General features: G+C 66.8%; 1 protein-coding gene across 6 annotated transcripts; it reads right to left on the bottom strand.

The window, feature by feature from the left end:
- On the bottom strand, positions 1 to 12,529 carry NEURL4 (neuralized E3 ubiquitin protein ligase 4). 6 transcript variants are annotated; one of them, XM_049637076.1, is made up of 29 exons: positions 11,417 to 12,529; positions 10,042 to 10,486; positions 9,741 to 9,806; positions 9,291 to 9,589; positions 9,012 to 9,123; positions 8,839 to 8,927; positions 7,972 to 8,044; positions 7,602 to 7,866; positions 7,160 to 7,341; positions 6,744 to 6,829; positions 6,464 to 6,638; positions 6,166 to 6,364; positions 5,999 to 6,075; positions 5,811 to 5,889; positions 5,330 to 5,505; positions 5,111 to 5,242; positions 4,576 to 4,721; positions 4,249 to 4,473; positions 4,055 to 4,153; positions 3,792 to 3,971; positions 3,430 to 3,594; positions 2,723 to 2,881; positions 2,139 to 2,318; positions 1,946 to 2,033; positions 1,753 to 1,860; positions 1,520 to 1,664; positions 1,247 to 1,359; positions 998 to 1,163; positions 1 to 619 (listed from the first exon to the last, which is right to left on the bottom strand). In XM_049637076.1, the coding sequence occupies exons 1-29, from the start codon at positions 11,696 to 11,698 to the stop codon at positions 415 to 417; spliced, it is 4,716 nt and encodes a 1,571-aa protein (XP_049493033.1). In that variant the 5' UTR covers positions 11,699 to 12,529; the 3' UTR covers positions 1 to 414. The 6 variants fall into 6 exon arrangements, with proteins under 6 accessions (XP_049493033.1, XP_049493034.1, XP_049493037.1 ...); XM_049637077.1 differs by having other exon boundaries at positions 5,336 to 5,505; XM_049637080.1 differs by having other exon boundaries at positions 5,336 to 5,505; positions 6,460 to 6,622; positions 11,417 to 12,527.
- Positions 12,530 to 12,578: the final 49 nt, after the last annotated feature.

Below are 12,578 nucleotides of genomic sequence, written 5' to 3'. Positions count from 1 at the left end.
ATTGGCTGCTTGGAAACCCGCGTCCGTAACAACAGTACAGAGGCCCGCCTTCCCCGCGAGCGCCCTCCCACCGCCCGGAGGCCCGGGAAGCGGCGGCCCGGAGGGGGATCCGGGCCGCTCGGGATTCACAGTAACAGGAACGAAAACGGAAATAAATTAAGTGGTACGGGGGAGGGAGTCCGGGGAGTCGTGCTTCCCAAGTCAGTGCATGAAAGGGGGGCTGTCGGGCCCGGCTCCCGCTCGCCCGCCGCGCGGTCGGGGATGGCTCTGCTGCCGCGGGCGCGGGAGGCAGGACTCGAGCTCCAGGGCCCCCTGCCTGTCCGGGCCCCGCGCGTGCCGGGGCGATCGTCGTCGGTCGTCACTCGGAGTCCCGGGCCCAGGGCCCCGCTGTGCTTGTCATCGCCAGGCCGCCCCTCATTCCACCCGCACCAGCAGGGCATAGAGGAGCGTGGCCCCCTTCTCCTTGGTCACCCACTCGAGTTCGGCTGGGCTGAAGTGAGGGTCCGGAGGTTCTCTGAGGGCGGCCGAGGGGGGCCCGGGGGTGTAGGAGCCGGGGCGCACGCACACCTGGAACGCCACCTGGGCCTGGTGCGTCCGCTGGGATTTGGGGTCCCGGAATCTGTCGGGGGGAGAAGAAATCCGGCCGTGAGGCCTCTGGCCCCTCTCCTCCCCTTGCTAACTGCACGGCCACACAGGCCCTGAGGGGACACCCCCATCTTGCAGGGGCCTGGCCCTCCCCCCACTCCCCTCCCTACCGCCTTCCCCAACGACTGCGGGGCAGGCTCCCCGGCTTCCGCGTGCAGGCCGCTGCCCACCCTGCTCCCCGCGCCCGCTCCACCCGCACTTCTGACCCACTGCACCCCCCTTTTTGTCACCTTTAAAAATAGTAAATGCTTCTTATATAACAATGTTCTAGAGCGAGAGAAGACCCAAGTGGCACAGGTGAGAGAAGGGAAGGCAAAACGTGGAGACCCCGGGCGTGTCCCCGGGTACTCACTGCACTTTGGATGCCAGGGTCTCGGCCCCAGCGTACTGCAGGGACGGGGAGAGCAGCACCGGAGGGGGCTGCTCCTCCCGGGGAGGGGCGCAGTTCTCGCCGGGCTCCTCAAACCCCACCCCGGGCTCGCCCTTCAGCGGCCGGCAGCTCAGGATAGAGGCAGCGCCTAGGACGAGAGCTGCGTCAGGGCCGCCCTCCAGGGGCCGGGCCCACCCGCCCTGCCCCGCCCCGCCCCTGGCGCCCCGGTACCTGCTCCCAGCTCCCCTCGGTCCAGCACCCTCCGCACCGCTGCCACGTGGCTCCCGTGATAGGCCATGTGCCACTTCTTGGTTAGCGTCCCAGCTTCCAGACGGGGATTCACCCTAGGACGTAGACAGGGCAGACCGGACAAAGGTCGCTGGCTCCCCAACACTGTCCCCTCTACGGGAAGTTCTGCCACGTCTTCCATGCACCCCCTGGGAACCTCCTTCCTCTAGGGGAAAAGAACAGTAAGGGAGCCGCGTGACCCTGCCCTGCGCACACCTGAGGTTGAACCTGCACCAGCCGAAGGGCAGGGCATACTCCCGAGGGGGCTCTCCCCGGCGCCTGTGGGCCTCGTCCCCTCGAAGCTTCCGGCAAGACTCACAGTAGCACAGGCTTCGCTTGGGCGGAGGCATAAAGTAATCCTCTGCGGGAAAGCGAGGGGCAGGCTGGGTGCCGAGGTGCCCAGCACTGCCCCGGGGAACGAGGCGGGTCCCGGGGGACCGGGGACTCACCGGGAAGCAACAGCAGTTCTTGGAAGCGGGAGCACAGGGCGTGATACTCGCAGCTCTTGAGAGGGCTGGCGGCAGGCAGCGGCCCCCAGCACACGCTCTCCTTCATACCTGCGCGGGCAGGAGGGGGCACGGGTCACAGGAGCCGGGGCGGCGCGGCACGGTGGGCGGGGCGGGGCTCTGCGGGCCGGCTCACCATCTACCACGTCCGCCTTCTCCATGTCCCCTTGGGTTCCCGCACTCTTGCCACTGGCAGCCCCTGGTTCAGGGCTCACGATGGTCACCTGCAGGGGAGGGGGGCGGGAAATCAGCCGGGCGTGCCCCAGCCCCCGGGGCCTGCCCGTGCCCTCACCGGTCGCCCCCTCCACGCTTCCTCCGTTACAGCCGACCTGCTCGCACTGGCCGTAGAGGTCCACCACCGCGTGGCAGGGCTGGGGCACGTCCGGTACGGCCACCCCCTGGTCCAGCCCATTGACGTGGAGGTGCAGCCCCCCAGAGCCGTCCAGCCGCAGTCCCAAGACGGTGCCTTCAGGACACGTGTCCAGGTTTGGCCCAAACTTCTCACAGATCTAGGAGGAAAGACCTACTGTCTTCCCAGAGATCAGACGCCCGCAGGCAACAGCCAGGCTCGCCCTTCGCTCTGCTTCCGGTTGCCAGGCCCCAGGCTCGGCCTCCACGCCGGCCCGCCGCCCGGGCTCCACCCCCCTCCTCAAACATCAGGAGTCCACCTCCCCGCCAACCCCCCCCACTGCCCTCCCCCCCACAACATGCTCAGCGGCAGGGACCCAGGACAACGTGACAGCCTGAGCGTCCAGATGAGGCCCCCCCCACTCTCGCTCACCCACCATGGGGTCCACCCCACCACGGGGCCCCTTTACGCCCGCAGTCCTACTGCCGGAGCCGGGGACCCTTTTGGCCAGACCGTCCCGACTCGAGGCCCCGGCCCTCCCTCTTCTCTCTGCCCCCTACTCACCTTGAGACCGTTGTGGAAGATGCCACGGCCCCGCAGCAGCCAGGCTGCCCGCTTGAGGGCACAGGCAGAAGCGGGGAAGTTGAGCCTCTCGGGCGGGCAGGTGATGACGCCCAGGACCAGGGAGGACGTCCACTGCCGGTTCAGGAAGTCTATCCGCACCTGGGGAAAAGGGCAACCACTCCCCAGTCACGGAAGAGGCCGCCCCCCAGCAGAACCAGGCTCCTCACCCCCGCCGGGGGGGAGGGGGGGAGCGACAGCACCTCCCACAGCGCGGCCTGGGATGCTGCCCTTCCCTCGCCCGGAGGGACCGCAAACTACAAACCCCTTGTTTCCTTCCCCACGTGAGCCTCGGCGCTGTCGGGACAGTAAGGGTCCCCGTGCCCCGCGTTCCTGACTAAATCTCTCCGTTTGTGGCAAACGGCGGAAAGGCCTCCTCCTCGGCAAAGCCGTCCACGCACCCACGCGTAGGGCCGGCGTCTCTCTTGGCCTCCCCCAGCCCCTGCCCGCTGCCGCCGCCCCCACCGGCCGGCAAGTAAGGCTTCCTGATAAGCGACCTACGAACCCCACCGCGGGCACGAGCCCAAGCCCGGGAAGCTCATCCGAGGGGCTTGCCTTCTACCTCGTCCTCAGCTGGAAAGGGGTTCCTCCAGGAGGGCTGGCCCTGGGTCACCCCGAGCCAGAGGAGCGGCGGAGAAGGCGAGGCCCACCTGGACCAGCAGCTGGGGCACCAGGGGCTGGTTGATGACAACGATGCCCTGGTTGTAGCTGGCCACCCGCGTGGCGGTGCGGTTCCCGTTGGACAAGAGGATGTTCTTCCCGTGGTTCTCCAGGAACTCGAGGGCTGTGGGCATAATGGCCACTTGATTCCGGCCCTGGTGTGGAGGAGAGACCGAGCTGCTGGGTTGCCAGTACGAGCCACCCCCCGCGGGCGTTTACACGGGGCTCGCGCACAGGCGACTGGCCACCCGGGGTTGGGTCAGAGAGCCCCAGGACAGCCTGGTGTCCCGCGGACCACCACCGACCCGAGCCGCCCGTTCACGGGCCCCGCCTGCCCCGCGGGGCCTCTTACCCTCGGGCTGTGCTCCTCCCCGTCGTCGTCTTCCTCGCCCTCGCCCTCGCCCTCGCCCTCGCTGCCGGTGTCCGAGCTGGGGGAGGGAGGCTGGGTGCCTTCCGGCTCCTCCAGCCTCGTGGAGCTGACCACAGACACGCTCCGTACGGGCCCGTACAGGTCCAGCACGGCCCACACGTTCTGTGGGCACACAGGACACAGGAGTCGGGGGTCCGCGGAAGGCCTCGAGCCCGCTGCCCAAGCCCAAGGTTCCCCGGGTCTACCTTGGCAACGCCGGTGGCCGCAGGCCCCATGTCCTCTCCGTCTACCAAGATGTGCATCGTGTCGTCCGCCCCCCGGCGGATGCCCACGCGGCTGCCCACCTGGCGCCAAGGTGAGACGGGCTCGAGTGCCTGGCCTCCCTCCCCCCGCCGCCCCCGCTCCACCTCCGCCCCGACCCCGGAGCCGGCGGCCTCACCCCCAGCCTCTCCAGGTTCCGGCCGTAGTTCATCCTCTGGAGCTGGCCGTCGCGCCTCACTTCGCAGCTGGACACCATCCAGGTGGTCTTGGTCCGGAGCTCCGGCAGGGAGGGCGGCAGCGCCGGGCCCCCGCCCGTGCCGGGCCCCATGTCCCCGGGCGCCAGCGTGGTCAGTCCCAGGCGCAGGGAGCCCGCCCACTTCTCGTCCAGCTCGTCCACTTTGACCTGAGGGAGACAAAAGGCGGCGGCCGGCGCTAGCCAGGGGCAGGGGGACAGCGGGGGGGGGGGGGGGGCCGCCCGCCTCGCTGCGAGGGGCCCGCCGCCCACCTCGAACACCTCCTCCGTCTTGAGCTCCTTGGTGCTGAAGACCAGGCCGTGAGCGTAGCCGGCCGCGCGTACCGCCCTCGTGCCGTCCTCCTCCAGAGTGACGTTCTTGCCACACGTGCTGTGAAAGCGGTGAGCCACGCCAGCCACTGTGGGGAACAGGCGCAGCGGGAGGGGACAGTGGGACAGCGAGCTTCAGAAAGGACACGGAGCGGAGCTCTCGGGGGAAGCGGGAAGTTGCCGGAAAGGCCCCCGTTTGCCATCAGTCCTCTGTCTGCCATCGGAGAGCCTCCCGCGCCTCTTTCCCCGCGAGAGACCCGTTCCCAAAGCGGGCGTGCCCGGCTCCCGGCCTCCTGGCGGCCGAGAAGCGCCTCGGTCGTTCCAGCCAGCCGTGACCTCCTCCCCTCTTCTTGGCCGCCGCCTACCCTGGGCTCATCCCTCCCTTCAGGGGCGAGCCCGTCCTGACCCAGCTCCCTGAGCTGGCAGCGGCCCCCTCAGGCCCACGGTGAGGAAGCAGAGCCCGCCCCGCCGGCCGCACCTGGGGAGTGCAGGGGGAAGGACTTCTCAGTGGCCGTGTTGCTGGTCGCCAGGCTGTTGTCCATGGGGCCGGTGGCGCTGGTGATGGACACTTGGACGCACTGGCCGTAGAGATCCACGACCGCGTACACTTCTGGGTGGGAAAGGAAGGGGTCAGAAGTCCGAGAGCCCGCGGGGCACCGGCACGAGGCGGGCGGGCCGAAAGCCACAGCGCAGTCACCTTTACCCGGAGGCAAGCCTGAGCAGGCGGCGCCTTGGTCCTGGCCGTTGATAAAGTAGTGCAGGTCGCCCTTGGCCGTTCGCATCATGCCGATGCGCGCGCCTGTGCCCAGCGCATCGAGGTCGCACCCGTAGTTGTTGCGCATCGTGTTTCCGTCTTGCATGATGGCCGTGCCACTGGAGGGGCGACAGAAGGGGCCGGTGAGTCTCCCGGCTCTTCCCCACACAGGCCCCTGCTCGGTCTCTGCTCGTCAGAACCTCCCAGCGCCTTGGATCGGGATCTCGATCTGGGGTCTGGGACCCAATCCCGTTCCCTATGCCTCCGGGACAGAGAAAAGCGGGAGCTTCCCCGAGAGGAGAGGGGGCCGAGCCGCTGCAGGGTGCGGGGCGACGTGGGAAGGCTGCCCAGGGCCACCGCGGGCCCCAAGACTCGCTTCCCTCATCCTAGCCGGCCGCACGGCCCGCAAAGCAGGCAGTCTGACCTCAGCATCCACGTGTCATAGTCGATATCCGTCATGGTGTTGGGGAACTCAAGGTCTTCTGGCCGAATAGCGGTCACTCCTAGGAGGCAGGGGTAGGTCAGAGCCAAGCCCCCAGCAGTGGGCGGCCAGCGGCCACCACCCCCGCCCCCGGTGCGCGCGTGCGTGCACGCACACACGGGTGCCCTCACCGGCCTCGATGGAGCCTGACCAGCGGTCCACCATCTTCTGAATGACGATTTCAAACAGCTCCCCGTCGCGCAGGGCCCTGCCAGGGACAGCGGCAATCAGACAGGCCCTGCTCGGTGGCCGAGGCCGGGCAGCGGGAAGCTGGGGGCACGAAGGCCCGGGCACTGACCGATTGGAGATGACGATGGCGTCGTTGAACTCGCTGCGGCAGTTATGGCGGAGCGCGGTGCGGCCCCCGTTGGTGATCACTGCGTTACTGCCGTGTAGCTGGTGGAAACGCAGGTCGGAGCCCCCGGCCCCCGATGACGGGGAGCTCGGGGACACCTGGTTGTTCCCTTCGGGGAGTGGCTCGGGGACTGGGGGCACCTCTGCATGAGTGGTCATCGCCCATTAGGCTCACAGGGGTCTCTGAGGCCCCCCAAGGCCACCCCGACCCCCTGCCCCTGCCCGGTCCGGCCCTCACCCACGTCGTCCACAATGGTGGCCTGGGCCGCCTGGCCGTAGAGGTCCACGACTGCGTAGACACCCGGGGGCACGTTCCAGGCCGCGGGGCCCTGAGTCATCCCGTTGACAAAGAAGTGCAGGGTCCCGTCCTCCCGCCGCACCACGCCCACCGTGTCCCCTGCCTTGGAAGAAGGGGGGCTGGAGTGAGGAGTCAGGCAGAGCTCCCGCCTGGGCTGGTCCTACGGCAGCCCCGCCTTGCCCGCCTCCCGCCGCCGGGCCCCGGCCGGACGCACGCTCTCCCACCTTGAGGCGGTCCAGGTTGTGCCCGTACTCGTCCAGGATGGTCGTCCCGTTATGCATCACCCCGTTCCCGGTCATCATCCAGGTCCCTAGGGGGACGGGGGGGGTACAGAGGACGTGAGCGGGGACCAGGGCTCCTGTCGTGCGGCAGTGCCCGCGTCCGCCCCCCCAAAGCCGCTGGCCCGGCCTGCCTTTTCTGACGGTCGGCTCTCTTCCCAGAGCTGAACAAGAAAACCCTGCACGTCCCAAGCCAGCCACGAGCCCCGTCCACGTGGCGGGCAGGCCTCAGCCACCGGATGAGTCGTCACAAGTGTGACAAGCGGAGAAAAGGGCCGGAGCACGAGCATCCCATCCGGGCTCCGGGGGGTGGCTTCCTCCCGAGGACCCTGCCCCGGCCCCGCCCCGCTGGGGGGGCTCACCCGAGCGCAGGTTGGTCATGGTGGAGGGCAACTGGAGGTAGGCAGGGTTATGGGTGGTGACACCGATCTCGATGGAGCCAGCCCACTTGTCCACCATCTTGTCGATGCGCACCTGGAACACTTCTCCGTCCCGCAGGGCTCTGCTGCTCAGCACCACGCCATGATTGAAGTCATCGGTGGCACTGAGGGTACAGCACGCGGGGCCTCAGGCACGAGCGCGCGCGCGCTGAGCACACCGCGCCCCGGCCCGGTCGGTGCCTGCCTGACTCCTGCTGCCCCCAATCCGCCTGCTGACCTTCGCTGTCCCGGAGGCTCCCCCCTTCCCTGTCACGACGGCCCCGCTCAGAATCCCGCCGCCCCCCCCACCCCCCGCGTCCGCGCCCCTCCCGCAAGCCCGTCAGAGCCCCTTCTGCGGGCTTCTCCCCACCCCCCCGGGCCATACTGGGGCCGCAGGGCGGTGCGTCCCTCGTGGGTGATAGCCGCCTTCTGCCCGCAGTTCGGGTGGAAGAGCAGGCGCTCGGGCTCAGCCTGAGCGGCGGGGGCGGCGCGGCGGAGGGCGCCCTCGGGAGACAGGGCCCGCAGGATGGCATTGTTGCGGCGCAGACGGTCGCTGTGGTTGTTATTATGCACGATGGTCACCTTCACCGCCATCCCGTACAAGTCCACCACTCCATACACGACCGGGGGCGTCAGCGGGGTGGCCACGCCTGTGGGGGTGGAAGGCGAAGGAAGGGGTCAGACCAGCCTCAAAGAGAGGCAGCAGTGTGAGGACCAGACCCCTGCACCGAGCGCCCTGGCCGCGCGGCCCCTACCCTGATCGATGCCGTTGATGAAGAAATGCAGGGCAGAGTTGGACTTCCTCGTGAGACCGATGTGGTCGCCCTCCTGGTCAAAGCAGAAAAGACGAAAGTCTGGAATCTATTCCTGGTCAGGCTCCAGACTTGTCCTGGGGACCCTGGAACAACGCGGTCCTAAAGCCTGCCCGCCAGCCCAGGCCGCAGGGGAACTGCTCCCAAGGTGCCGGAGTCCCAGAGCCGCCCCCCCCCGAACGCTCACTCCGAGGCCAGCGCTGCGTTAAGCCATCTCATAAACATCACCCCATCTACCTCCCAAAGGAGTCTAGAAAATACTAACAGGCTCGCTTTAAACGTTAGAAGGGAAGAAAAAAAAAAAAAAACCCACCAAACTACCAAAGAGAACGAGTTTGTTGCCTCTGGTCACCACCACAAATGGCCAAACGATTAAGAAAAAGTAAAACTCTGACTCGGAAACCCGAGTGCCTAACTACTGGGCAGCCCTGCCTTCTCAGAAGGAACCTCTAGGCAAAAGCTAACAGGCCTTGGGGCGCCTGGGTGGCTCAGTCAGTGGAGCGTCTGACTTCGGCTCAGGTCACGATCTCACGGTTTGTGAGTTCGAGCCCCACATCAGGCTCTGTGCTGACAGCTCAGAGCCTGGAGCCTGCCTCGAGTTGTGTCTCCCTCTCTCTGCCCCTTACCCACTCACGCTCTGCCTCTCTCTAACGTTTAAAGTAAATAAGCGTTAAAAAAAAAAAAAAAAGACTTTAAAAAAAGCTAACAGGCCTTGCTCTGGGTCACAGGGGAGACCGTGGTGCACGGGCAGGGGCGCAGGGAAACGGGGCTGCCCCACAGAGGGGCCCAGGCTCCACGCCCCACCCTCACCTGTAGCTCATCCAGACTGAACTCACAGTACTCCCGGCGGGTGCCCTTGCCGTTGGTCAGGATCCCACAGCCACTCATCATGATGGTGCCTGGGGGGGCAGCGGACACCCCGCTCAGGACACGGGCTTCCTCCGCCTTAGGAAGGTGCCCCCCGCCCTGCCCGGGGCTGGTACCTGACTGCAGGTTGGTCATGGTGGCTGGGTACTCCAGGCTGTTGGGGTTGTGGGTGGTGACACCGATCTCAATGGAGCCAGACCACTTATCCACGAGCTTGTCGATGCGGATCTTGGGAGGGGTGACGACAGAAGGGACAGACGGGGAACGTGAGCATAGAACAGCGCCCCTCAGTCCCCGGCTCTTCCTTGGGCCCCACCCTTCTAACGTCAAGGGTCAAGCCCCGTCTCGAGCCCCCGGAGAGTGACGTGCTAACCAGAGCCCGGGATCTCGCACACCTCAAACATCTCGTTGTCCCGGAGCGGACGGTTGGTCATGACCACGCCGTTGTTGAACTCATCCAGGGGCCGGCGGCGCTCGGCCGTCTTGTTATTGTTGCTGAGTTTGATGAGGGTTCCGCACTTCTCGTGAAAGAGCAGGGCGTCGTTGGAAGTGAGGACAGGCGAGGTGGCCGTGCCGCTGGGCCCCGGTCCTTCCCCGGCCGGGGGGGAGCTCAGGTTCACATTTAGGAGCCCCCCGTTGTAGGCAGACAGGATGGCGTTGCCCACCACCTCCGACAGCTCCATGCTGGCAAAATCTGCGGCGGCGGGGCGGGGGAGGGAAGCTGGAATGAGGCCGTACCCCCTCTGGCTCGCCACTCGCCCCCTGGCCCTCTCCTGAGGTCCCTCCCCTCGCCTGGGCCACCTCACTTCCCGCTGCCCTTCCCAGAGCCTCCCGGAAGCCCTCACCATTATGCGACTCAAGGCTGTTAGGAAACGTCTCCGGCCGGGCCTGCGCTGGGGACACCATGAAGGCTGGGGACCAGGCGGGATGGGAGGGGAATGAGGGTTCGGCCCCTGCTGCAGGGGCCCACAGCCAGGAGACCCCCTCCTCTAGCCCCTGCTTTCCCCTTCAACAGACTCGGGTGGGGGGGAAAGGGGTCGGAGAGGCCCTGCCCACACCCAGCCTCATTTGTCACTACACGTCACCCACTCCTTCAGCCGGTCCCCCTGCCCCGCCCCTCCACCGCTGCCCGAGCTCTATTCTCACCTTCGTCCCCCGGGGTCCCCTGTTCAGTCAAGGCAGAATCTTCAGGGGGCGCGGAGGGCTCGAGGGGGGGTGTAGGGATGGGAGCAGGGGGGCTGAAACCTGGCTCAGGGGGTAGCACGGTGATCTGCGTGCACTTGCCGTAAAGGTCCACAACGGCCCAGACACGCGCGGGGAGGCCCGTGGCGGCCACCCCGCAGTCCCGCCCGTTCACCCAGAGCCGCAGCTCCCCGGCAACTGTGCGCTCCACGCCCACACGGTCCCCTTCACCGAGCTGGTCCAGGTCCTGACCATACTCCTCCAGCACAGAACGTCCGTCCCTCAGCACTGAGCAGCCCGACACCACCCATGAGCCCCCCTTCAGCCCCGTGGCGCTGCTTGGGAAGTCCAGCACACTGGGGTCCAGTGCCGTCACCCCAATCTCAATGGAGCCACTCCAGGAGTTGACCTGCGATGAGAGCGGTGGACAGGGACTCAGGAAGGGCCCCCACGGGTCTCCCACCACTAGGAAACCACACTTCACAGACCACCGTGTCCCCCCCCCCTTGCCACGTCTCAGCCAGCTGGCTCTTCTCTCTTGAGACGCGGGACACTAACCCAGAGGTGCGGTCCCACAAGCAACTTCCTGCACTCTGTCTCAGGGACCGTGGGCACCGCTGTCCCCTAGCAACTCTGCTCCCTACTCTGGCGGCTCGGTGTCTCTGACACCATGCCTGTCCCCACCGTCTGGGCTAAATTCCCTGGCTGCAGCCCCCTGCCGCCTCTAAGTGCCTGGTCTCTGTGACTTCTCAACCACCCAGATGCACAGCTCTCCAAGTCGGTTGTCCCTGCTCTTGTACACCGCTCTCCTCCTCCCCTGGCCCATTTCTCTCCTGGGCCCTGGCTCCACTCAGATTCACTCACTTCCCAAATTCCACCTCTGTGTCCCTGGCCTCGTCACCGAACGACACACAAGAGGCACACCTCCCTCTCCCTGAGAGTCCCTCCCCACCCATCGTTCCGGCCTGAGTTTATCCTCCGATGGTTGTACTTTCCCTGGTTCTCTCTCCTCCTGTCAGGTCCCTGACATCTCTCCGTCCTCCGCCTGCCACAAGCCATTCCAGGAGACCTGTTCCCTAGCCATTCTAGCGGCTGAAGCCCGTGTCCCTTCCCTGCTCCTGGGTCCGGAGAAAATCAAGCTCTCCTTACCCGTTTCCCCTTCAGACTCAATGTTTCTACTTCCCGCTCCCCCCCCTGCCCGTCACCGGGTGCCCATAAGGTCCGTCGGTTCCCTCTCGGTGCCCGGCGATGGGGCTGCCCCGATTGTCCCCCATCCCGCCTCTCGCTCTCCCCCTCCCACCACCCTCCACGTCTCGGTTCCGCAGACCCAGCCCCGCACCTTGCGGTCGATGCGGACGGTGAAGACGCGGCCGTCGCGCAAAGGCTCCCGGCTCAACACCAGCCCGTGGTTAAACTCCTGGCCCGGCTGCTGCCGCCGCGCTGTACGCCCACAGGCCGACAGGCTCACCAAGCGCCCGGTGCGCGGGTGCAGCTCCCCGCCGCTGCCCAGACCCCCGCCGGACCCCGGCCCTGGGCCGCTCCCGCCGGGGCCCCCACCCCCACCCGGCCCCGGCCCGGGGCCTCCCCCAGAGCCCCCGCTCCCACCCGACCCCGCCGCCATCGCCGCTGACACCCGGGCCGCGCGACAGCCGCGCTTGGCGGCACCGTGGCAACCGCGGTGCACACACACCCGGAGGGAATAGGGCTCGGGGCTGGGGCCAGGTATGCTTTACGGCACTGCCGGGCAACGAAGCATCCCGGGCTGGGGAACTAATGACCACCGCGGTGGGAACAGAAGGACGACGGGGTCGGGCAGGCTTGCTTTACGGCACGGCCGGGTGACGGAGTGGCTCGGAGTGGGGTGCAGACTTGGGCGGCGAGCTTTTGCGACAGTAGAAGAAACGACCGCCTCAGGCATCTTTACGACGCAGGGGGTGCTGGCCCCCCCCCTTCAGCTTTGCGACAGCGGCCCCAACGACCCCGCCCCCGCCGAGGCAGGCGACGCCTTGAAGTTTTCGCTTTACGGCAACAGGAGGAGGTGTCTTCCCTTCGCGCTACACCCTTCGACGCCGTAAGAGCGGCGTCTGGAGCATCCAGAGAAGGGAACCGGTAGCTTTATAAATAAAAACCTCTGCCCTCGCACCGAGACCGGATATATTTTGCGACACTGTCGCAGTCCCTCCACTGTGTAGCGCACTTCTCGTGAGAGGCAAAGCGCGTCGACTGGGGTGGGGGGGGCAGGGAAGGGGCTCGTGATATTCCTAAACAAGCCCACTTGAACTCCAATCTAGCCAAACCCTTAAATTTTAAAGCCACGGATGAAGAGTCCAATGAAACCCTGGCAGGCAGATTCAAGCAATGGCACTGACGGTGCTGCCCCCAAAACCCCGAGCTATATCAAGCCCCCCAGCCCAGCTGTCCGAGCTCGCGCTGAGGTTGGAGGACTGTGACGTCACAATTAAGGCTTCCGCCCCATGACCGGGACCCCTGACTATGATTGG

Source organism: Panthera uncia, chromosome E1, assembly GCF_023721935.1.
Source record: "Panthera uncia isolate 11264 chromosome E1, Puncia_PCG_1.0, whole genome shotgun sequence".
In the NCBI taxonomy this organism is placed as follows: domain Eukaryota; kingdom Metazoa; phylum Chordata; class Mammalia; order Carnivora; family Felidae; genus Panthera; species Panthera uncia.
This window is presented reverse-complemented; position numbering and strand designations above follow the sequence as displayed.

What these genes read in the sequence shown, in the direction of transcription:
- NEURL4 (XM_049637076.1), bottom strand. Translation starts at nt 11,698, where the DNA reads ATGGCGGCGGGGTCGGGTGGGAGCGGGGGCTCTGGGGGAGGCCCCGGG. An exon ending in CATCAACGGCATCGATCAGG is followed by an intron (nt 7,867 to 7,971) that starts GTAGGGGCCGCG and finishes CCACCCCCACAG; the next exon opens with GCGTGGCCACCCCGCTGACG. An exon ending in TCTTCCACAACGGTCTCAAG is followed by an intron (nt 2,319 to 2,722) that starts GTGAGTAGGGGG and finishes CTTTCCTCCTAG; the next exon opens with ATCTGTGAGAAGTTTGGGCC.